The sequence below is a fragment of the Phyllostomus discolor genome, chromosome 12 (assembly GCF_004126475.2).
Source record: "Phyllostomus discolor isolate MPI-MPIP mPhyDis1 chromosome 12, mPhyDis1.pri.v3, whole genome shotgun sequence".
In the NCBI taxonomy this organism is placed as follows: Eukaryota; Metazoa; Chordata; class Mammalia; order Chiroptera; family Phyllostomidae; genus Phyllostomus; species Phyllostomus discolor.
This window is the reverse complement of record NC_040914.2, coordinates 67,609,338-67,634,343: the sequence shown is the minus strand read 5'-3', so window position 1 is coordinate 67,634,343 and position 25,006 is coordinate 67,609,338. Positions and strand designations below refer to the sequence as shown.

Below are 25,006 nucleotides of genomic sequence, written 5' to 3'. Positions count from 1 at the left end.
ACCTTCTCCAATGATATAGATGGATCCCTTTGTGAGGCTGATTGGAAACGCAGAAAGTGATGTATTAGCTGATCTGAGGTGAACTCCTGGGTCCCCCTTGCCTGCTGCCTGCATGAAGAAAAGAATACCTCTTCTTTCTGTTCAACCTGAAACCAAATACAGCTGTTGTAGTTTTTTTTATGGTTTTCAGATATTTAATTTTCATTATTTTTAACCCCAGCAGATTATAGAGATTATAGGTTGGTCACAAGGCTCTTTGCAGATATTAAAAGGAAGATCAATAGAACCTTACTGCTGACTGCTTCCCCCGCCCCCCGGCTCTTGCTACTCTATCAGGAACACCCACATAATTACTTGGTATTTGACATTACTAGGTTCCAGCTTGTTTGCAGCAAGCCTCTTTTAATCTCATCTAAGACTGTGGAATCACGATGGGTTGGTTTCTAATCCTGCCTCCTTTCTCTTCTAAATGCGTGTGTGCCATGACATTTAATTTATGCCTGTAAGTAGATAGAAATTCCTGTCTTTAGAAGTAGCTTGACATCTTTTAGTTTAAAAAGGAAAACAAATTATAGATGTGTGGGATCAGGACAGTTTATTAAAGTTGATGGAAGGGTGGTAGCAAGGTGCAGCCGATACAACTTTCCGCGCTGTACACTATGGTGGCTGCTCACAACGTGCAACTAATGAGCACTTGGAGGGAATTAAATTTAAACATAAATAGTGATGTGGGGCCTGTAGCTACCATACTGGACAGTGCAGATTTGATGGGTTGGAGGGGTTGTCTACAGGAAGTCCTCCGGCTGGGTGACAAAAATGAAGCCATGGGCCCTTTTCATTTTTGATCTATGCAGTTGCTTACAAAAGAGACCTGAGTACCTACCTTAACTTTCCATACCCAATAAGTGAACCCTTGTGAGTCTACCTTCTTCTTTTTCTCTAATTTGCATACTGGATTTGCATCTTTGCCATCACTGCTTAGTCTCTATTGCCGTTTTCTCTGCAGGAACCCGGGCACTAGCCTCTGATGATTTCTTAGTCTGGATTCTTGTCTTCCTTTCAATCAGTTCCTCCTCCCTGTTGTAGCCACATGAACTCTGCTCGGGATTAAATCCCTGATGAGTCTCCACTTTTCTCAGGATGGAGCTCAGAGCCCTTTGCTTTAATGAACACAATGGCTTTTTTTGTGTTATGAGTCATGAGACTCTGGCTGTGGTAGTGTCAAGTGAATGTAAGTCTTACTCACAATGTTTTTATTTGGAATTACGTGTGGGTGCACATTATCTTTTTAGTACTTAGAGCTTTTAAAAATCTGCTACTTTCCACTCTCAAAAGCATATGCATGCCAGTGCAAATAACCATTCCACGCTTGACAAATCAAATAGCTTCAGGCGGCCAGCCACTCTTTCTGTTTCACCTTTGCTCCCTCACCTGGATACCCACACACCCCCGCCCCTTGTTCACCTGGCTGACACCGGGCTCATTAAAGACTAAGCTGAGACATTCCCTCTTCTAAGAAGCCTTTCTAAGAATTTGTTAGGTGCCCCTTCTGTGATCTCCCAAGCTCCTTTGGAGGGTGGTGGAGGGGAGGGCAAAAGGAGGCTGCCTTGTGATATCTGCTCAGCAGTTGGTCTCCCTGGGCAGCCTGGGGCACAGGGGCCAGAGCTGTTTCATGCCTAGGTCAGTGCCTAATCCATTATAAACACTCAGTATTTGTTCAATGAGTTAATCTGACAGTCCCATGCTACCATGCGGGGGAGTTTTCCAGAACCACCCCCTGCCCCCGCCGCAAAAGTAACAAATGAAAACCAAACTCTCTATATAGGCTGTGATTTTATAACCATTTTGTGGAACTAGCTAATACAACGTTTGGAATGCTCTTGTTTTTATCTTTCTTTAATCACATCCCCGGTTCCCCACCCGATGAATTCTTAGTTGACCGCCGCCAGCTTTGTTAGTGGCTGCTATCTTGTCCCAAAAGCATCAGACATGACTCAGGGATTAAAAAACAGGACAAGAACATGCAAGGTTCCTCCTCTCTGCTACCCTACATGCTCCTGGGGAAAGATAATCATTCACTCAAGAAACACAATACTTTCAGGTAGGGAAGCAACAAATGAAATAGACCGGCCAGGCACTCACTGTGTGTCAGACACTATTCTAAGTGGTTTATGTGTATTAATGCCTTTAATGCTCAGCACAAGCCTGTCTTTCACTTGTCCTCAGTAAACTGAGGCACAAAGGGTCCAGTAACTCAACCAAGATCACAAGTCTCCCAAGTAGTGGAGCCAGAAATTGACCCCAGACATTTGGTTCCCATTGGTGACATGACCACACAATGGTGATATGGGAGGGGGAGGGGGTGTTTTTAATTAGATAGTCAGGGAAAACCTTTCTGAGGAGGTGAATTCAGTCTCACAGAGAGCTGGAGGTTTGCAGAAAGCCCCAAACCGGTTTGGCAAGTTTAGAGAACAGCAGAAAGACCTCCCTGCTTAGAAAGTATTAGAGGGTGAGGGTGGGGGTGGGGGAGGGCATAGTGGTGAGAGAAGGAGGCAGAGAGGATATCAGAGCAGGCCCCCTCTCTCCTACTGGAGCTGGGTCCACCGCAACCAAGTGAGGGCGGCAGTCATTAGATAAACAAACAGCCTATTGGGTAGCAAAGGTACAACGTTACCCACAGTCTTCATTGTTGAGGGATCCATGTAAGATGTTAGCTGCAACCTCAGTACCCATGTTATCTTAGCTATGGTTGTAGAAACAAACAAAACTCTTTTTGGCAGAAGCTAAAGAACTCAGAGTCCTGCTGCTGATTTTCTCTTAATGTGATCATGGTAAACCACTGATATGCAGCCTGAAATCTCTGATTAAAGGAGACATGACAGTAAAAGCAATTCACTTCCAAATGCTTTACACTCCACTGAAGCATGGGCGGGGAGTACACTTCAGGCAGCCTAGGAAGCACGAGCAGCTGGGTCAGGACAGAGCTGTCTTCCCGTGCTCGCACTTGACTGGAGCCCTCGGAGTCCGCCAGCAAGCACCTAGTCGGCTGTTTTTATCAGCTCTCAGGAAGCCGGCAAAGTTCAACTTACCCCAGGACAAGTGTGGCCAGAGCCATCTGACATTTTGAATAACTTTGTAAACCGATCCATGACCCATGACAGACTAATATGTAACTATTGACATCAGTTGGAAGTGACCCGACATCTGGCAAGAAAGCCACTTCTTGTCTCCCTGCCACACTGTGCTTGTAAAGGGGAGAGAGCTTGCATGACAGTTGGATAAGCCAAGGAAACGATGAAAGCCTGAGGAAAAAACTTGGAAATCCCCACACATATTTAATTAATCCCTCTGTTATATGTTAACGAGTTAACAGCATATGCATTGGCCTGACATCCTATCTTATTTATGTCATTCTGAAGCTGAATCTGGATGGAGGGTATTAGTTTAATTTAATGCAAATGGCCCTTTGCTATTTTTGCCGCCAGGCGCCCCTCCTCCACCCCCAGCATCTGTTTGGGGTGGTAATTTGGATGCTACAGAAGGCCAGTTCGGTTCACAGAACAGAAATGTTTACCCGTTTGCAGGCTTCTGTAGTTTGTTTCTGCATGAAGGCACCCAAGTATTTGCAAACCAACAGACTTCAGCGTAAATAAACTATGCTTCTGTTGCAACCTTCTAAGAAAGCTGTGTTTATCTACTGGCCGCATGCAAACAGTGATCGTGTATTAATGTCTTAATGAATCCCTGTCAGCCAAGTGTGCTTTACCTGATATAATCCCAAGCAATGCTAAAAAGCTAGAATTCTCTGTCATTGTCATTTTACATGTGAGGAAATGAAGGCTGAGTGGGGTGGGGGTGGGCACGAGGGAAATGCAAATGTTCCAAGGTTGCAAAGATTTTAAGGTGTGGAGTCAGAACTCGAATCTAAGTCCAGACTCTAAATCTCAATTCTTTTTCCCTTTGCTCAATATAAACGCATTCGTAGCAGATACTTTTTGTTCAATAATTACATTTGTGGAGTCCACATTGTGCTCAGTGATCTGGCAGGTAAAGAAGGAAAAAGAAATGTCTCTAATAATAAGACACGACTCCTATAAAAGCAATGCATTGAAAACAGGGTTGCATGAGGGCAGAGGGCACGAAGCCAAATGCCCACAGGCACCAGGCCAGTAATGTAACGAGGGACGTGGGGCAGTGGGAAGGGCGGGCACTGCGAGGAACTGGAGAGCGTATGCCAGATCCATACGGGGCAGCCTTAGCTAGTGCCCAGTGGTTGTACATACAAAACAGAATTTCTGACTTCTCTTGAAAAACTGAATGAAATGACAATATTGGGTTCAAATTCCTATATGAAAAAAAACACACAGAATTAACATGGAGTTGAAAGACAAAACCTCCGTACGGGGAGTGAGGTCAGCAAGATGGCAGAGTAGAAGTCTCCAGTGCTGGTCCCCTCCTAGGAACATCGATTTGAATCACCATTCGTGCATGAAAAAGCCCTCACAACAGCTAAGTGGATGAAAGATTGACGAAAGACTTAACAAAAGACTGGAAACTGTAAAAGTATAAGAAGAGAATAAGGGGACATGCTTCTGTATTCGTTGGTCTGGGCAGGGAATTTTTGGATTTGACCCCAAAAGCACAGACGACAAAAGCAAAAATAGACACGCAGAGCTGCAGCTGACTAAAAAGTGCCTGCGCAGCAAAGGAAACAATAAACAAAGTGAAAAGACAACTTACAACATGAAAGAAAATACTGGCACACCATACATCTGATAGATGGTTGATTTCCAAAATGTAGAAGGAACTCAATAGCAAGAGAATAAATATCCTGATTTAAAAACTGAACAGAGGGCCTGAATAGATGTTTCTCAAAAGAAGGCATACAATGGCCAAAAAGGGATATGAAAAAATGCTCAGCACCACTACTCACTGAGGAAATGCAAGTCAGAACCACTAGGAGGAGTCACCTGACACCTGTTAGAACAGGTGTTACAAAAAAGACAGGAGGAGGTAAGTATCGGGAAAGACGCTGTACGTTGTTGGTGGGAATGTACAGTCATTTTGGGAAAAAAATATGGAGATGTCTAAAAAAAAATAGAACTACCATACAACCCAATAATTTCACTTAGGGGTGTAGATCCACGGGAAACAAAATCAGGGTCTCAGAGAGACATCTGCGCTCCCTGGCTCAATGCAGCATCATTCACGGTAGCCAATATACGGGATCAACTGAAGTGTGCCTATCAACGAATAAGTGATGAAAAAGTGTGATGTACATGTGCAATGGAATATTATTTGGCCATTAAAAAGGGGACATCCTGTCATTTGCAACAGCTAGGATGAGCATTACACTAAGTGAAGTCAGACACAGAAGGACAGATACTGCACGATCTCACTTATAGGTGGAACCTCAAGTGGTCAATCACACTCATAGAACCAGAGAGTAGAGCGGTAACTGCCGGGACTGAAGGGTGGGGGAATTGTGGAAATGCACAGACTTTCAGTTATGCGGGGTGAGTAGGTTCTGGATATGTCACGTGCAGCAGGGTGACTACAGCTAATAATACTGTGCTGTGCGGACTGGGGTGGCTCACTTGGTCTTGGTGTTGTCCCACAAAGCCAAAGGTTTCCTGTTCAATTCCCAATCAAGGCACATGCCTGGGTTTCGGGTTCAGAGGAGGCATGCAAGAGGCAGCCAGTAGATGATTCTGTCACACCTCGATGTGTCTACATCTTTAAACTTGATATTCAGCCAGGTTAAAGATGGGCAGTAGGGCCCCTAACTGGGTTCTGATGCTATGCAGCATCATCAAGAAACATGTTTATTGCTATGTGTGTACCAGGCTGTCATGCGAGCTAGCCATCTTGGGCAGAACTTACGTTTTGCATCACAGTAAATAACCTGTATGTCATCTCCACTCCTAAAAAGAATAAAATTGCAGAAGTAGACTGGCCCTTACATTACAAAGTCCAACCTCTCCATTAAGTAATAGAGAAAACAAAATGCTAGGCAAGAATGATCCACAGCTAAGCAGTTGTGAGACTTGGGCCAGCTGCTTTGTTCTTTCTGGATCCCATTTTCTTCCTCTGTAAAATCTGGAGGCTGAAGTACATAATTGCTAACATCCCATAATCCTATGATTATTTTCCTTGGTTTTACCTTAAAGGCAGGGAGCAAGAAGGGGCAGGAGAAGGAGAAATAACTGAGGACAGTTGGGCCCAGCTGTTCCCAACATGGTGTGCATCTCTGGCTGCCGCACGCCACGCCTGGGAGGGCTCGGGCAGTCCAGTCAGCCACCTAGCCCCTCAGTGTGGCTACCCAATGGGCGGACGCCACGTGGTGAACTTCATCACATCTCCACCAGCTGCTTACTGGCATGGCTTCCCGCTCCAGCTGTCTTTTCAAAAAAATGAATGCTGTCAGTTCCAAGGTAGGCAGGGCAAGGTAGGGTGGAGGGCTTGACATAACCCATCACCACTACAGACACAAGTATAAACATGTGTCTTCCTGATGCCGCACACCAGCAGGCAGCAGCCTTAGAAATGGAGGAGTGCCGTTTATTTCAAAACCAATTGCTCCAGCATCTTGCAAATGTAACAGACACTATTTATGCCGCTCCAGCTGGGTCACAGGACCCGTGTCAGCTGTTCCTCCTAGAAACATCACTATTTTCGGCAAACGTATATTAAGCCAACTATGTAAATTCCTTCCTGTCCAAACTCAGGAACCAAATAAATTTGGATAGCGAGAACCTAAATAGCAATAGACAACAACAATGTATTGATTATTGATTTTAGATAGCAACGAGTTAGAGTTTTGATAGCAAAGGATACTAATCTTATATGAAAATATTCATTGTGATTGATTCGATACTGAGAGTTTCTTTTTTTAAGTATATTTTTCCATAACAGTTTACATTCAATACTATTTTGTATTAGTTTCAGGTGTACAGCATAGTAGTTAGACAATTATATACTTTACAAAGTATTCCCCCGATATTTACCCACCTGGACCTATACATAGTTATTACAATACTATTGACTATATTCTCTATGCTATACTTTATATCCCCGTGACTATTTTGTAACTTCCAATGTATACTTCTTAATCCCCTCACCTTTTTTACCCAGTTCCCCACCTTCCCCCCACTCCTTTGGCAACCATCAGTCTGTTCTCTGTGTCTATGAATGTGTTTTAATTTTATTTTGTTCTTTAGATTCCACATGTAAATAAAATTATATGGTATTTGTCTTTCTTGGGCTGACTTATTTCACTTAACATAATACCTTCTAGCTCCATCCATGCTGTCCCACATGGCAAGGCTGCATTCCTTTTTTGTGGCTAAATAATATTCTATTGTATATATGTACCACAGTGTTTTTCACCCACTCATCTATTGATGGGCACTTGGGTTGCTTTCATATCTTGGCTATTGTAAATAATGCTGCAGTGAACATAGAGGTGCAGACATCCTTTCAAATTAGTGGTTTGGTTTCTTTGGAAATATACCTAGAAGTGGAATCCCTGGGTCGTAAAGCAGTTTTATTTTTAATTTTTTGAGGATCCTCCATATTGTCTTCCATAGTAGCTACACCAGTCTGAATTCCCACTGAAGTTCTTTTCTCCACCTTCTTGCCAGCGCTTGTTGTTTATTGATTTATTGGTGATAGCCATCCTGATAGGTGTGAGGTGACATCTTACTGCGGTTTTAATTTGCATCTCTCTGACAATTAATGACATTGAGCATCTTTTTATATATCTATTGGCTATCTGTATGTCTTCTTTGAAGAAGTGTCTACTCAGGTCCTATCCATTCGGTGATTGGATTCTTTGTTTTTTTTTCAGTGTTCAGTTGTATGAGTTCCCTATAAACTTTGGATCTGAAGTGTCATTGACAAATACCTTCTCCTATTTGGTAGATTTTCTTTTCATTTTGCTGATGGTTCCCTTTGCTGTACAAAACCTTTTTAGTTTGATGTAGTCCCATTGTTTTCCCTTTGTTTCCCTTACAAATAGAGGAGATATAGCAGAAAAAAAATATTGCTAAGAGAAATATCATAGATTTTACTGCCTATGTTACTTTCCTAGGGGTTTTATGGATATGAGTCTTATATTTAAGTCATTAATTTTTTAGTTTATTCTTCTCTATGGTATAAGAAGATGGTCTAGTTTCATTTTTTTGCTTCTATCTCTCCAATTTTCCCAACATCATTTATTGAAGAGACTATCTTTACCTCATTATATGCTCTTGCCTCCTTTGTCAAATAATTGACCATATAGGTATAGGTTTATTTCTGGGTGCTCTTTCTATTTCATTGACCTGTATGTCAGTTTTTATGCCAGTACCATGCCAATTGGATTACTATGGCCTTGTAGTATAGTTTGATATCAGTGTGATACTCCCAACAGGTTCTTTTTTCTCAAGCTTACTGAGGCTATTCAGAGTCTTTCATGGTTCCATATAAATTTTTGGATTATTTGTTCTAGTTCTGTGAAATATGCCATTGGTATTTTTATAGGCACTGCATTGGATTTATAGGTTGTTTTGGGTAGTATGAGCATTTTAATGACGTTAATTCTTCCTATCCATGAGCACAGTATGAGCTTCCACTTATTTTTATATTGAGAGTTTAGACTTTTGTATTTGAATACCTATATATAAAATAATAAGGCTCTTTAAAAAAGAAATTTGAAGCAAAGATGGCATAGTAAGAGTTGACAAACTGGATATTAGCTAATAGACGCTCATCATATAATTTTCTAGTCTTGTCTAATTTGGGGGGCATTTTTTGTGATAATCAGAAAAATATAGTGTCAAATTAGTTTGTCTTTCACTGTCAGAGGAGGCAGAGAGTGTCTACAACTTGGGTCCAGCCAGTTTTCTATAACAGATTGGTTCTTACGGCTTTTCCCATCAAAACCTTCTGCTGTTCCTTGCTGGACAAAAGTTTGCATATTCTTCTCAGGGATGGTCCGCCCTGACGTTGTATTCCCATAGGATTCTGTATATTCCCCATTCACCCATGATGGTTTAAATGTCACGCCAGTGCCATCTGAGTACACCACGGGGACAAAGTCTGGTAAAACACCACTTCCCCTTTGCAGGGATTTACTTGACTTGAAGAGAGGATAAAAGACCCCTTTGACGAGTGCTGTGGCAAACCACACTATGGTAAAGAAGCCTACTCCAGGGGCATATAAACCAGAATGATGACTCAGGAAAGGATATAATGTATCTGACTGATTGGTTATGTTTGTGTCCCATTGTAGAAGCATCCTTAAGTTCAGCCATCACTGCCTTGCTTGCTTTGTCTCCCTTAGTACCAACATTCACCTCATTTCTAGCTCATCCCTTAATTCCACCAATATTTACAGAGCACCAACCATGTGTCAAACACTGGGCACACGAAAATGAGCAACACAGACACAAAGCCCCAGGTTTTAGGGAGTGAACAGGAGCAACGGACAAGAAACACACGAGCAACAGCACATGGTGCACTGCTGAGTGACAATAAGGACTCCACAGAAAAAGGAAGCTGACTGGCACAGAGGGCGACCAGGTTTGCTTTGTGCACGGGGTGGTTTGAAGAGGTGGCTTCTGGGCAAAACTCTAAATGCAGTGAGGTGTCTGGGGAAAGAACATTCTAGAACAGTGATTCTCAACCTTTTTCATCTCATGGCACACATAGACTAATTACTAAAATTCTGGAGCACTCCAGACAATATTATTTTTTGCCGATCTGACTAAAAATGGGCATCATTTTGATTCATTCACACCAGATGGCTATTGTTATGTCGGCTGTTTTCATTTTTTTTATTTGACCATCTAAGGGAAAAGACGTCAGTGCCCCTGACTCAATAGTCTGGTGTCGTGTGTGTTTGAACTTCTTGCAGCACATGGGTTGACAATCGCTGCTGTAGACACCGGAAACTGCAGTCACAAAGGTCCTGGGGTTGGAGCTCAGCCATCCTGTTGATGGAACAGCGAAGGAGCCCGCGTACCTGGGGTTCAGTAGAAAGGGGTAGAAGATGGATAGAGAGGCGACTAGGGGCTGGGTTTAGATCGAACTGGACTGCAGCATTGTTTGAAATCCATGTTTCTTGTGCTGGTGCTCCTCTTGTCCTAAGTCAGCATGAATGTGGCCTGTTTAATGAGATGCTATAGAAAAATAAACCTTGGAGTGACAGAGGGTAGGCATTGCCCACGGGGAGATCAGAGAGGAGGCCACTGCTTGACTCTAGGGCTGGGGTGATGCATGACAAGACTGTAGAGACTGGAATCAGAACACAGGGAAGGGCAGAGCTAGGAGCTCGGGAGCTAATTGTATGTTGAAATTTGTCAGCATTGTTAACCACATAATACCGCATTCGGTAGGATATTATTTAGAGAAAATGGAAATTTGAGGTTGGGAGCACAAATTTGGATTCTGAAATTGACATTTAAAAACACAACCCTGAGGGATATGAGTTATGACTGCCTCCTCCCAGATGCACCCCCCTTCCAGAGGACAGTGACATGACATGAGACGAAGGAGGACTGTTATTAGCAGACACAGCACCAAAGCCTGGAATGGTCTAGGGACGGAGGCTGGCTGCGTGGTCTCATGTGAAGTTCATGGAAAGTCTGGTTTCTATTAAATCCAGACACGCTAGCTATCTCAACTTGGTCCCTCACAATTAACCAACAGCCTTTATGGCAGTCATGTGTTTTCCAAATGGAGTCCTTCCTTAAGCTTCCTTTGAAATGATCTGATTCACAAGGCAAGGCTGGAGGAAAGAAGACTGTGTGGCAGCCGAGTGTCAAGGAGCTCCTTCCTCCGTCTTCCCTAGAATAGAAAGTCTGCATGGCCACACTGCCGGGAAGGGTCACGCAGCTTTGACATCTGTCCTCGTTGATTGTCAGGGCATGTTTAGCTATTGGAGGGGCAGAGAAGAGTGGGTTTCACTTACTCCTCTCCCCAAGATGTGCTGAGTGCCTCTGATGTACAGGACAGGCCTTGGCTGTTGCAAAGCAGAGTAGCCCGACCGTGCCCTGCAAGTGCTTGCAAAGCAGTAGAAGCGTGAAACCAGAGCATTGCGGGGTGAGTCTGGACTAGCTTAGTAATGTCCAGTCAGGCCACATTCCAGACAGCAGCTGAGCCGGGATCTCCAGATGCATGGAGAAGCTTTCTCCGTGACTGATGTTGTTGAACACAACGCTTTGGTGTGAAAATCGAGAGGGGAAGCCAAAAGGATGGCTCTGATTTTAGATTACTTGACCCCAGCCTTCATTTCCAGAAGGTCTGAGTTTCTGGGCACCCCTCGGTGTTCTTCCTTTCCCTAGGAAATGGCAGGAAAAGGGAGTTAACAGGTTAGCACTTACGTTAAGCCAGCCAACGAGCGTTTCATCTTTAAGAGTCAATTATTTGGGCTGCTAACCTACTTTGCCAAAAAAAGTCACATCCTCTCTAGAATCTTTCTCTTTTTTTTTCCAGCTTTACTGAGGTATAATGAACAAAACTGTAAGATATTTAAAGTGTGTAACGTGATGATTTGAATTTACCTACATTATGAAAAGAGTTTCCCCATCGAGTTAATGAACACATTCTTCACCTCATATATGTACCTGTAAAAAATTTTTACACATACACTCAGTTCTTTCTTAGAAAGTTTTAGTTGTACAATACAGTGTTTGCTGAACTTTTCTTGAATCCTGATGGGATGTATATTTAAGGGTGAGGGAGGCTGTGTCACGCAGAAGGTTTAATGAGAGTGTCTATCGAACGGGCCATTGTGAGAGTCTGAGGTTTCACAGAGAGAATGTTTTGCACACTGTCTGGCGCATAGGAAACTGTGAACAACTCTTCCGATTGGTGGAGGCAGTACAGGGGGTGGGGAGAAAAGGAGAGAGCCGTCTATTGGTCATGATTAAACTACTTGGATTAGTTTGTAAGTGTTAAGTCATAGATTTTTGACTGCTTAAAAAAACTATATGAACATTTGTGGATTTATTTTTTGAAATTAATACTAAAGTTTATATAATAGCTATGGTAAACATGCCAACCATTTTGCTATTTACACACTGTTTAGAAAATAAAAAGAGCTTTTTAGAAGTAAATGCCCTTCGGAGAATGGACACAGACATCTAACGGACATAATCGGCTCACGCCTCTCAACCCCGTGTTGAGTTGTGAGCCGCCGTATCCTGGTCTCCTGAGACTTGGGCTATTGATGTAATTAAGGATTAATTTCAACAGAAATATTATTAATTAGCCAAATAAGTGAGTTTCAGCAGCGTGTTATTAATATCTCTTAAGAGACACCAAAATGGCATAATCTAGACCAGGACAGACAGTTAATCGAGGAAGGAACTGAGATGATTTGTCTTTGTGTCAGTAGCATAAACCATTGCATAAACCAGACATGTTGGCTGATGCTGTTTTGGTGCCAGAATTGGTTAGTAAGTGAAAGAAAAGGATAATTTGTCTTGTGCCTACCAGAGTGTTTGAAGGCGCTGAACGTCCCAAGCTAGGGAAGGAAAAAAAGCCAGGCATTTCTCAGAACTGCTGAAGCAAGTATTTTGGACCCTTTCCCCTCTTAATCCATCACTCTCAGTGTGACTCAGAAAGCCAAAGCCACTGAGAGTACACGGAGACCCTACCTGCCTGGCTGAGGTCAGGGGTCACCTGGATAAACATCTTTGCCAGGGACACAGCTGCATGTACCCCGGGTGCTCAGTGAGCAGCTGTTGAGCAGCCTTGGAGGGATCTGCCCAGGTGTTCACTCTCTGGGAGGAGCTGGGCCATTACCCGTCTGTCTAAACTGATGGCCAGCGTGGAATTTGAGAGCTCCAGTCCACACTCATGGTGCATTCTGGCACATTTTCCAGAAAGTCCACTTTGCTTTTCTTTTTCTCCCAGCAGTCGCCATCCATTTATTTCTTTAAAGCCAGTCAAGGGTATTTTTCCCCCCATAAAGCTTCCCATTCTCAGGAAACAGCCAGTGGATAAGAGATTGGGTCTTCAGAATGGATGGAAGTGGGATTTAAATGTTTTGACCTGTAAACATCATGCATCCAAGTAGTGTCATTGAAGAGGAGCAGTCCAGTGACTTCCCGTCAGAACAACCCAGCAAACAAGTCAAAACTAAAACCTAGAATCTTCGGGTTGAGCAACAATCCGAGGTTAAAAAAGAAACAGGAATTATGATTTCTCCTCTGTCTTTATCTCCAGTTACATTTGCAAGAATTTCATTCATCTGTCTCATTTCAGATCTTAAAACCTGTTGAGTCTTTTCATCGTTTTTCTCAATGAACAGAAAGAACATTTATGCTGCTTCCCAGAATTTCAGGTCCAGCTGAAGGGTGAAATTGCAATACAAACACAGTTGGAAAATGGCATGACGTCTCTGCTTTGTTCCCTCAAATAATCAAATATAGTAATCACAATAATAAACATGTACTGAGTATTTTCCCTGTGCCAAGTACTGTTCTTAGCACTTAAAATATCATTTAACCTCTAAAAATCCTCTAAGGGAAGTGCTATTATTATTCCTCTTTTACAAATCGGGGACTTGAGCACCTGAGAGGTTTATAAACTTCCCCGAGAGATAAGGGAAAGGATGAAAGGAACACTTACCCATTACAGAATTCAAAGTACTTGGTGGCTCTTACTAGCTTCGGACCTCCCCCCGCCCCCACCAGGCTGTGAAAACTTTGGGGTTATTGACAGTATCTGATTACATTCAGTTTAACTGGGCTTTTCAGGCTTTTGAAGGAAGATTATTGGGTATATGGTATACGGATCTGGAAAACATAAATCTTCTAAATCATATTTCTGTTGTGAGTGGCGTTGGTGGGAATAATGGTACCAGTGAATGGGTGGGAAATCACAGTTTTTTGTTGACGTGTATATTTTCGGTTTTTTTCTCCCAAAGCATGAGATTTTCCCCCTTCAATCGTAGGGAATCCTGAACGTACGTTCTTTTTTCAGTCTGTGTCCACATGTGAGGGCCTGTCCGAGGTATCAATTAAACCGTTCCTCCGGCTGTAGATGCAGACGGCAAAAAGTTATATTTCAGTTTCTTAGACTGGTGTGCTTTAGGGAGACCTGAGGACGTTACCAGTGTTGGTGTGCTCTCGGCATAATGACATCAGAGTTTGTCCCCTCCAGATGTCCCCTTGTTCTCACCCGGGACCTGGTGTCACCCTTAACCGCCACCCGTGAGCCCATCTCAGCTGGCGGCACAGGTGGATCCCCTCATCCCTTCTGAGCTGCATGCAGACAAGGGACACCAGTTACAGTCCCCAACACAGTGAAAAGATTTAAATGTTTTTGGAAAAAAAAGTGCATTATCCTTGAAAGCCCTCCAGCCTTAGTAACTTCCTAACTGGTTGAAGTCATATCAAAGGCTCAAACACTGAAGTGCCTTAACTGGACTAACCAGTTTGGGAGCTCTCTTTTTCCTCCCTGTTGCTGAAGAATTGTAGGCAACTCCAAAGCAGAGTGAAAGGTTCTGTTTTTGAGAAAGCAATACAAAAATAATTTTCTTCCTGTAATGGCACAAACACACTGGGCCCACACACCTCTCTGTTTAGTTCTGAGTGGATTCGAACATGTCACTTCCCAACTCTGATTTCCCCATCTGTGAAGGGAGGGGCGGGGGGGCTGGCATCCCCTCAGTGCCCCTCCACTCTGAGTCTCTTTCAATAACTTATTCCACAAATGTTATAGACTAATAAATACTGATTGGCTGCTGCTGTGTGGCAGACACCTGGGATGCCACTGTCGGGTACATGGAAATCGTGCATCGGAGGTGGCGGGGACCAGGGTGCCCTTTGTCTGCTTCCTTCACTGAAGATAGACTAAAGCAGACATCTGTGGCCCGAGGTAACTTAGAAGTGGGGAGAGGCCCGCTTCACACAGGGTCTGAGGGGGTGGTGTTCACGCTGAGACAGAGGCAGGGAGCACCAGCGAGCCACGTCAGTGTGTGGGAGAAGACACAGTGAGACGTGTGTGCAGACTCCCTGACACGTGTGTAGAGGAGGGAAAGTCATTTTTCTCTTTATCCTTGATTAACCTAAAAGTAAAAAGCCAAAGTGAGAGGCCACAAGCATTTGTGTAAGGTTACAAAATTGCAGTCCCGGGCACAGATGCAGGCAGAAGCCCAGGCTGGGTACTGATTCCAGGGGGAGGCAAGGGGTGTTTGTGGGACGTGAAAGGGAAGTGAGTGCAGGAAGAAAGGAGAGACATGTCTATCGGTGCGAGCAGGTGGAGTTCTCCTTTCGCTGCACGTGGCTGATGACTGGTTCTATCTTCAGAAGGAGAGTCCACAATCGGCAGTCCTGGTGGTCAGGGTGTCTGCTCTCCTGCTAGTTTCACAAGCAGTTACTTACAAGGCGGTGTTGCTTTGGCTCAGTCCCAAGGTTATGCTGTCCAGTTCAAACTTTCCAAAGGTTCAAGGAGCAAGATGTGCAGGCTGCTCCCCTGGGGTGACCTCTCTGGCTCTATTTTGCCACCTTCTCACACCTTCTAGGTTCTTGGCTGAGGCAGCCCTGTAATAAAACAGGTTTAAAGTGGTAGTTTGGGCCATTTCCAGGCACTACAGTGTTCCTGGGTATCTCCCATGTATAAAGGGAGATGTACATGTTATTAAACATCTGTTTGTTTTTCTCCTGTTAATTTTTTTTTATTACAGGGGCGATTTCAGCCAAGAGCCTAGAAAGGTAGAGGGAAAATTATTTTTCCTTCCCCAAAGTGCCAGTATTGGCTTTCCCATTTACTATCTTAGCCTCAGTTTCCTCATCTGTAAAACAGGGTGATAAGAGTTGCAACTGCTAATGGTACAGATAAAATGAGATGATACAAGTCAAGCATTTAGCATAGTGCCCGCACGTAGGAAGTAGCCAATAAACAGTTACTGAAAATCAACACATACAAAAGGCATGCCTGGAATCATTAATGTTTCCTTTGCGTTTGACTTTTTAGTCAGGTCTGATAAGGACACGAAGAAATGAATTCCTCATCTCACCATTACCTCAGCTGCTGGCCCAGGAACACAACTACAGCTCACCTGCCGGCCACCACCCTCACGTACTGTACAAAAGAACCGCTGAGGAGACGGTCCAGCGTTACCATGGCTACCTGGGCTCCAGCCAGTATTATCCGGGTCACACTCCAAGACACACTCCCCACACGTACCAGAGTCAAGAAACAGACCATCACCATCGAAGGTTGCAAAAGCAGCATTTTTGTGGACGACGCAAGAAATGTATGTAAGGAAACTTTTTCTTATTCTATTCATATGTGGGCCCTCAATAGGTTTCCTCAAGTCCATTGGGTGTGCCGGCTTCGCATATTAAAATTGGAATTAGTCTTGGAGATGGACCAGACATCATCCTGGTCAGGCAGATATTACGTGATAGATGCTCAATTTTTTGGTATAAACTGGAAAGATTTTTATCTGCTTTTTTGTTCTTGTTCTTTTAGTACCTCCTACATTTTAGTCAAAGGTTCCAGTGTTATCTCTGTGCTTGGGAGAAAAGTACACAGTCTTACAATAGTGAAAGAAATCAGAGTTGCATCCTTAGGTGTGGTTGGGCCTTCCTTTTAAGGATTTAAAGGAGAAACTTCCTAGCAGACAAGAATGTTGGCACCTGAGGGGCAGTGGCAGTGAATTAATTGGACCCTTGGGCATGGTCTTTTGACCTGGGCACAGGCTTCTGCATTCTCTAGACCAGCAGTGTCCAGTAGAAATACATGATAATGCCAACCCCAAATGGAATTTTAACTGTTCTAATAGCCACATCTAAAACATTTTTTAAATAGTTAATTTTATTAATACATAATAACATATTTTATTAAGGCAATAAAATACAAAGTATGTTAACATGTCATCAATGGAACAAATTATTATTTTTATATTAAGTTTTGGAAATCTAGTATTTATTTTGCACTTACAGCACAGTTTTAACTCAGATAATAAACTCTCATCTGAAAAAAAAATCTGTATTTAGATTTCATAAAATTTAAGGTTGAAAAAGTAGACTTACATGTTCAAGTTGTTTCAAGCATGCTTACATTTTTTAATAACTGAATCAAGTATTGCTTTCTAAATTAAAATTAAATTAAATTTAAAATTAACCCTCTCCATTGTCACCAACCACATTGCAAAGGCTCAGTAGCCATGAGTGGCAAGTGAGTTGAATGTGCAACCACGTGATGCTTGCCCCCTGGGGGGTCAGGGGGCTTCTGTCACTGAGACGTTGATTGGGAGCAATAATGACAGATGGTGTTTTTACCATTGTAGTTAGTTTTTGCGTTGGGGGTGTTATTGAAATATCCTCTCTTAGTGACATCTATTTGGCATGGGTCTATAGTAGTGGCCGTGTTACTGTAATTGTGATGATATTCACAGTGGCAACGAGATAGGAAAACTAACCTCAAGGTCACGTATCAGTGTAGCCAACCTGAGGTTTTACATCTACCTCTGAATGGTCTGCTCTTTTAATTTCACTCTGTAGAGAGTAGACATCACTGTTATAATGGTACCGGGTGTTAGAGTACCAAAATAATCCTCTATTACTTGACGTAGTTACTGTCCTGAGCTTTTCAAATGCTCCTTTCCTTCCCAGCCACCCTTGGACTTGTCCCTGTCCGTCCGCTAAAGAGACCGCGTCTGGTCCAGCAGGCACATCCAGGGCTCTGCCCACAGGCTGTGGCCGGTATCCTTTCTGTTAAGAGGGTGCCTGCACTTTACCTGTTACAGAGTATTTATGCTTTTAAATATCAACCAAACTATGCTGTTTCCTGTGTCACTAAGTCAATATCAGGGCAGAGATTTGATTGGCCATTCATTTTGTGCTATGTTAAAGTTCGTGTTGATGAAACAGGAGTATAAGACATGGGCAGTGTTCTACAGGATATATATTTTTAAGTTTTATTTAGGAAGTAATATGTAATGTGTTATCATGAGTTCAGATGCAAAGAGTGATGTCTATTTCTGCAGTTTTTTAGTAGTAAAATAAAATGAACATTTTTTATTTTTAAAAACTATTCTCACAAGATTGATTTTTTTTTTTCACCCACTTGAATTGTAGCTTTTTGTTTACTCATTGGAGCATTTCTGAGTTTCTGAATCCATCCACCCACCTATGCCACACATCCACCCACTCATCCACCCACCCGCCCAGGCACCCACCCCACACATCCATCCACACACTCACCTACCCGCCCACCCATTCGCCCCTGTCCTCACCCATCCATCCACCCATTCATCCATCCAAACTTCTATTGAATGAACTTGTCTGACCACAAACTAGGTGCAGAGCCCCAGGGAAGGCACTGATGGCATCACTTATCAGTAGCTCAGTGAAGTGTTGGTTCTGTAGGCCTTCCCCTCCCCTCGTTTAGATTTCTGTCTGCCTCACCCAAATGTTGTGGACCGATACCCCGTCCACATGCTCTTCCATTCGCTGCAGATGCCCCCAAGCCGCCCACCGAGGACACCTATCTCAGGTTTGATGAATACGGGAGCACAGGGCGGCCCAGAAGATCAGCTGGGAAGTCACAGAAGGGCCTGAACGTGGAGACCCTCGTGGTAGCAGACAAGAAAATGGTGGACAAGCACGGCAAGGCCAACGTCACCACGTACATCCTCACGGTCATGAACATGGTAAGGGAAGCTGTGGGACTCCCACCCTCCCGGCTCTCCAGAACCGCTGGACCGCAGAGGAGTCTCTTGTGTGGGCTCAATAGCAGACGTAGCCATGCGATTCTGCTGGAAACAAATTTGAGTTTTGAGGAAATTGGCTTCATTGTACATGTATTTGGTAAAATTAAAGCCTTTATACATATAAATATTTTTCATCGGTTTTTGCCCTCCCCACTTTTGGCAATTTTCAGATCTGTTTATTTTATTTCTGACTTCAATTGTTCCAACAGGTTTCCAGCCTATTTAAAGATGGGACCATTGGAAGCGACATAAACATCGTGGTGGTGAGCCTCATTCTTCTGGAACAAGAACCTGTGAGTGGCACACTTCCTTTATTTCCTCATTCAGGATACACTTGTTAAACACCTAGCATGTGCCAGTCATGTACTTACTGGTCATTAGAAATTCAAATTCAAAGATATGCTGACCTTACCCTCAAGGAAAGTACAATGAATAGGGTTGTGTATCCAAATAACTGAAACATCACAAAGTAATTATTTATATATAAATGTAATTATATATGCATGTATATACAGTGACATAAATTATGATTAAATATGCACATATACTATAAATACAAATGTAAAATATAAATCTTATATATAACAATATAGATTTCATAAGGAAGGAGCATTTGATAATAAATGTAAGGATTCATTGGATTTTACAAGTTGGATATGCTGAGTAACAGCAGGTATATGCAAAAGGACATTTTAAACATATACTGAAAAAAGTCACCAGAAAGTCCCTGTAGTAAACCGACTGTCTCAAGCATAACGTTGGGCACTCCCGGGACAAACAAGGAATGTTGCACTGCCCTGAACTGATCACCATGAGGTGCAAGCCAAAGGCAGGGGGTAAATGATAAAATCAGCACGTATAATAAAGTGCTGAATGGCAGATGCTCACTGCTTTGCAGTGTTTCAATGTTAAAACTGTGTTTTCCTGAGGTGGGGACCACCAATTCCCAGGCTGTTGTTCAAGCCCCGGCAGCCTTTCACCTGCATGGATAGCCCCCGTAAGGAATGTACGAAGCAGAGAGTCAGAGACAAAAGTCCATCTCACTGCCCAGGTGTGCAGAGCTGGGGAGGTTCACAGCCTGCCAAATGGTTCTTGGAATTTCCGAAAGGCAGAAAGGGTGTGTGCTGTCTGGGAGGCACCTTTTCACCTTTGACCTCCGACTTACACTCTGCTCAAGGACTCAGAAGCCAGCAGCAGCCTAATTCACTTTAACTGAAGAGCCGCTCTAAAAACCCTGAACTGGACCCTAGTCGATAATTTTAAGCAAACGTTTTGACAAACCATTATTTTGAGGGTAAATTCTACCTTTCCCTTTAGAAGCTTGTAACTATTTGTTTCTTCATCCATTCAATGAGCTTTCATTTGATTGGTTGGTTGATTGATCGTAATCTGTGATATGCCAAGCCCTTTACTGGAAATTCTGAGAGAGCAGTAACTAAGCTATATTCATTACCTTCTCAGGCTCTATTGAAGAGGCTTTGGACTTTATCACTATTAATTTATAACTATGTTCCAAAAGTTATAATACTTTTGTAAAGGTGTTACCAGTCAGACATGGACAAAGATGTACCTAGCCAGCCAGGTTATTGGTTATAGAAGTGTGATTGGTCATCAACTAACTACACTACTGAACCTCTTCATAGTTACTTTAAACATCGTGAGCATTTACCCAAAATAGTTTTTAGTTTTTTTCTTTTTTTTTTACCAGTTGTCATCAACCTTAGCTCAAGTTTTTTCCTCTCCGAGAAACATGCTGTTTCTGTGTTTGCCTGTAGAAATGGAATGACTCAACAACGATCTCACCTCTGTGACAGATTCACACTCTGATTTGTGTGGGTTTCCCGTAGGGAGGATTATCGATCAACCATCACGCAGACCAGTCTCTGAACAGCTTTTGTCAGTGGCAGTCTGCCCTCGTCGGGAAGAACGGCAAGAGGCATGATCACGCCATCTTACTCACAGGGTTTGATATTTGCTCCTGGAAGAATGAACCGTGTGACACTCTAGGTATGGTATGAGCAGATGCTTTATACACAGACCCCGTTAGCTGAAAACACAGTAGGGCATCTTTCTATTGGGTGGGTGGCTCTTACGATCATTGATAAGGAGACCTGATATTTAAATTGTGGAATATCCTCACTGAACCCTCTGGTGAATGTTGTTCTGTCTAACTGAACTGAGCATGGAGTTTCTGTGTTTTTCTTCATTAACTCTGTTGATGCTCATTGAGGCTTGAGGTAAGTTCTTTAACTGGACGCACTGTGGTTTATTCCATAAGCATCACAACTGCAGAGTTGGGTAGCTGAAGAGAGTTTGATTGGTCTCCATGGTATTTAACTGTGTTCCTTGGTAGCAGTGTCTCCTTTAGAAAGTTACTTGACCTTCGAAGGACTCAGATCTTCTACATTTGTACAAGACATTGAGTAAGCACCAAATCTTTTACATCTGTGACATATTTTCTCGTGTATTCCACTGCATGAAGTAGGAATTCATCAAGTATTTTAATGAATGGATGGTAGATCAGTATTGACGGTGGGGGTGGAGGGGGTGATGGGGCTGCCCATGATACTGTATTAGGTTCCCCCGGAGACCTCACATCTTGACTGCAAGGTGGATGCAGTAGATTCACAAGTGTGTGCTTAATACTCGCTGGTTACAGGGTCTCAAATGTGGGAGGAAAGATGCTTACCACTATCATGTCATTCAAGATGCGATCCAGGACTGATTTTATGACTGTTCTTGAGAGGAAGTAGTTTTTGGAAAGAGGAATATTTATCACATTATAGTGAACAGGAAAAAAATGAATTTGATTTATTCACATTATTTAGGCATTTTCATGTTACATACTTTAGAAATAAAACAGAATGTATTTCTTAGAAAATAAACCTTGAGCACTGATGCTAATACTACTGTTAAGTGGACATTTGCAATGGTTTAACTATCATTTTAGCAGCTGCTCTGACCCAAATAGTAAATTTAGATAAGGCAAAGAAACATTCAGTGATGCACTATCCTACATGTAAAATGAGATTTATGATATTTAGACCGACTTAACAGGGTTGTGAGGAGGACCAATTGATGATGATGTTGTAAGAAAAAAGAAAATATCAAATTCTTATCTATTTGGACAAATGAGTGTTTTCCTACCCCCCCCCCCCACTCCCACCCCCAATAAATCCATGAATGCATTAAACTAAAACTGTACAGAACATTTTGAGGACATAAGAAATGACGAGGTACCTATGTGTGTTCCCTGTGGACTAACTTTTTTTTTTTTTTGAAACTGGCATTTCAACAGGGTTCGCCCCCATCAGCGGCATGTGCAGTAAGTACCGAAGCTGCACCATCAACGAGGACACGGGGCTTGGCCTGGCCTTCACCATCGCTCACGAGTCAGGGCACAAGTAAGTGACTTTATATGAAAGCTGGTTGGGTGATGCATTGGCATTGATCTCAGTAGAATAATTTGGGTAGATCTTGTGTAAATCTTCCAATAGCGCCTGACGATGAGAAGGGCTCCGTAAAGGCCATTGTTGATGCTGCTCCTTTTCAGCTGCGTTCGTTCAGTGGCCCCACAGCCTTGCGCTGTGCATCATGGACTGCGGCTTATCTGGTCGCTCCTCTAGTCAGTCAGACATTTGTTTATTTTCTTCCATGTTCTGCTGAAGATGCCTATGGTTTATTACACGAAGGCAGTAATCATGGGCACGTGGAACTTCCCAGAATATAATGGCATGCTAATGGTTTAAAACTTTTGATGCATATTCCAGATGTTCTTTTAGTTGGCATCATTGCGTGCATTTAATATTTTTTAAACTGCTATCAGTAAATCTTTCTTTTGTGAGAATATAGTTAGAAATGAGGTATCAGAAACCCAAGAGTAATGAAGTGAATTCATTTTATGAGGCATATCGTCTGGAGTGGATACCATTCCATGGTGAATTTTCAAATACTATTTGAGCAACAGCATCTACATTGGTATACGCATACTGCTTTGCAAAATGACTGGTTCAAGGGCAAGCTCCCTGGATGTATGAGTTTAGGATTGTTTCTGTGTGTGCCTCGTATTCAGCATTTATATTGAATGCTCATTTTCAGAGCATCCAATTAATTTCTGACTTAGAAATAAGAGCAATTGCCATCTATTCCACAACTATAATTCGTGTTTGATATTTTGGCATCGGTGTCTCATGAGCTAAATGCATTATCTCTAAAAAATTTGAATCTTGACCATTACTATTAGCTAACAAAATCCCAGAATTGTATATATATACAAACTGCTTTCTTAGAAAGATGTGAATGAACCAATTTTACTGTGAATGGTGGTGGTTCAGAAATAGCCATTAGGCACAAGACCCTTCGTATAGAGCAGGAAATAAAATGATCTTTGAATGTCAAACGTATGTGTCAATTTGTTTCCAAGGAGCAGGTCCAAATGAATAGGTCTCTCACCTTTCAAATTACTGGCCATTAAAAAATTTAGTCATCCTTGGTTATGAGTGAAAATTAACCAAAATCAAAATCCAACATTTCAATAAGGAAAAACAAATAAATCCTCCAGATGGGGTGAGGAGAGAATGGTCACAATCAGAAGAAAGAACAGATACAAAAATGAAACATACATACTCACATTCTAAGTAACATAGCCTTATAGAGGTACATTTTAAAACAGACATTTCATGAGGTTTTGATATGGTTTTTGACATGTGCTAAAGAAAATGTGTATTTTCTGAACTGCTGCTAAATCAAAATAAATTAGAAATTTTAGCATTTTTAAGTTCAAAATTCAGTTTAAACTTGGTTTTCTTGTGTCCGTCAAACTCCAGTGAAATGCTAATTTAATGATCATTTCCTCAATTCTTACTCTTTTCCTCTGGTACTTCATATAGAAATTTCCCTCTGCTTCTGACTTTCACTGATATATTTAGGGGGATGTCTCCCAGAGTAAACCCATTAGTTTCCTGGTTGGGCATAAGGAAGAATTGAATAGGGCAAAGCTGAGGAGGAAAAAATGCTTTCCCTGAGTATATGTTGAATTTAATAAATACTTATTTGTGAATTTGCCACCTCTAACTAGCTGGGTCGTTCACTGATAAGATCATGGTATACAGCCCTCTGGTATGGCCTGCCTGACAAATTGAGAGGAAATGCTAGAAAAATGGCTAGTGTTAGACATGACTCCCAACAGAATCCCATTCATGCTTATACTTATCAGTTTACATTATATTATAATATATTATTTGGTATAGCCTACCTTCAAAGGGTAACAATTGATAAGAATACATCAGAATCACATGTTTCTTTCTACAGGAGTCGTATCTGCCTCATGAAGATACATTCTTCAGAGGCAATTCTGCTCCGTTAAATAATTAGGTTAAGAACCATCTAAATTAATGATAAAATTGATATGTGTCTATCCGCTGCCTCCCTAGAACCACAAAAAGCTTTCTCGTGCACTGAATTTTGGGGGATGACAAAAGACAATTATTCTCCTACCCTCTATAACTTTAATATGGCTGGAGTTAGCTGCCTTTATGGTGTATGCACCACGTATGGGTATATACATTACTGCCATATTTATTCTACCCATCAGGAGATTTGGGAACAATTTGGGTGTAATGTACATGAGTCCTATGGAGTAAACCACCTAAAGTTATTTTTACACTGCACTCACTAGAACCTGCTGTGGTAAAATGGGACGAATCAAAGTTTTCTCATAAAATGTATTCAAAAGAAGTCCTTTGTATGCCTTCACTAGATGGGTTCAACCACTAATTTTTAAAGATATTTATGATTTAAGGGAGTTTGGTTATGGTAGAGTTTGTGATTTCAGTTAATAAACAGGCCATCATTAGAAGTGTATAAGTCACACTTGCTTTATGAATGAACCGTCTATAAGCGAGTTACAACCAGCTTCTCTCTGTACCTACCCGATCCTCACTCTGAACTTCCTTACCACGGTTCCACAACTGGTGGCAAGGAAGAAGTGTCGCCATTTGAAATAAAAGAATTTGACTCGCTCACCACTTCAGCTTAGCTTAAAAATCGGGACCAAAATCTCTTCATTCTTAAAATACATGGCAGGTATACCATCCTTTGATTTTTCTGGCCAAGACATACTCTGACAAAGGACTCAGCATAATCTTCCCCACATATTTCCCAACACTTTGGGTGGCAGCTTATTTTTGTCCTTCCCTTTCCATTCAGTATTGATGGCTCTGCCTCTCACTTGGGCCCGCTGGTTCTCAGTGCACCATTGTCCTCCTCTGGTTATAACTGGGGAAGTGGGGT

The 25,006-nt window shown here is 42.3% G+C and overlaps 1 protein-coding gene across 2 annotated transcripts in view; it reads left to right on the top strand.

Moving 5' to 3' along the window:
* Positions 1-25,006, top strand: part of ADAMTS18 (ADAM metallopeptidase with thrombospondin type 1 motif 18) — a 126,108-nt gene that overhangs the window by 43,294 nt on the left and 57,808 nt on the right. Inside the window, exons 4-8 of one of the 2 annotated variants that reach the window (XM_028501790.2) lie at positions 15,970-16,252; positions 18,462-18,655; positions 18,925-19,008; positions 20,563-20,722; positions 22,014-22,119. In XM_028501790.2, the coding sequence (XP_028357591.1) occupies positions 15,970-16,252; positions 18,462-18,655; positions 18,925-19,008; positions 20,563-20,722; positions 22,014-22,119 (827 nt within the window). Of the gene's footprint in view, positions 1-15,969; positions 16,257-18,461; positions 18,656-18,924; positions 19,009-20,562; positions 20,723-22,013; positions 22,120-25,006 lie in introns of both variants that reach the window. The other variant, XM_036012243.1, reaches the window with a different exon arrangement.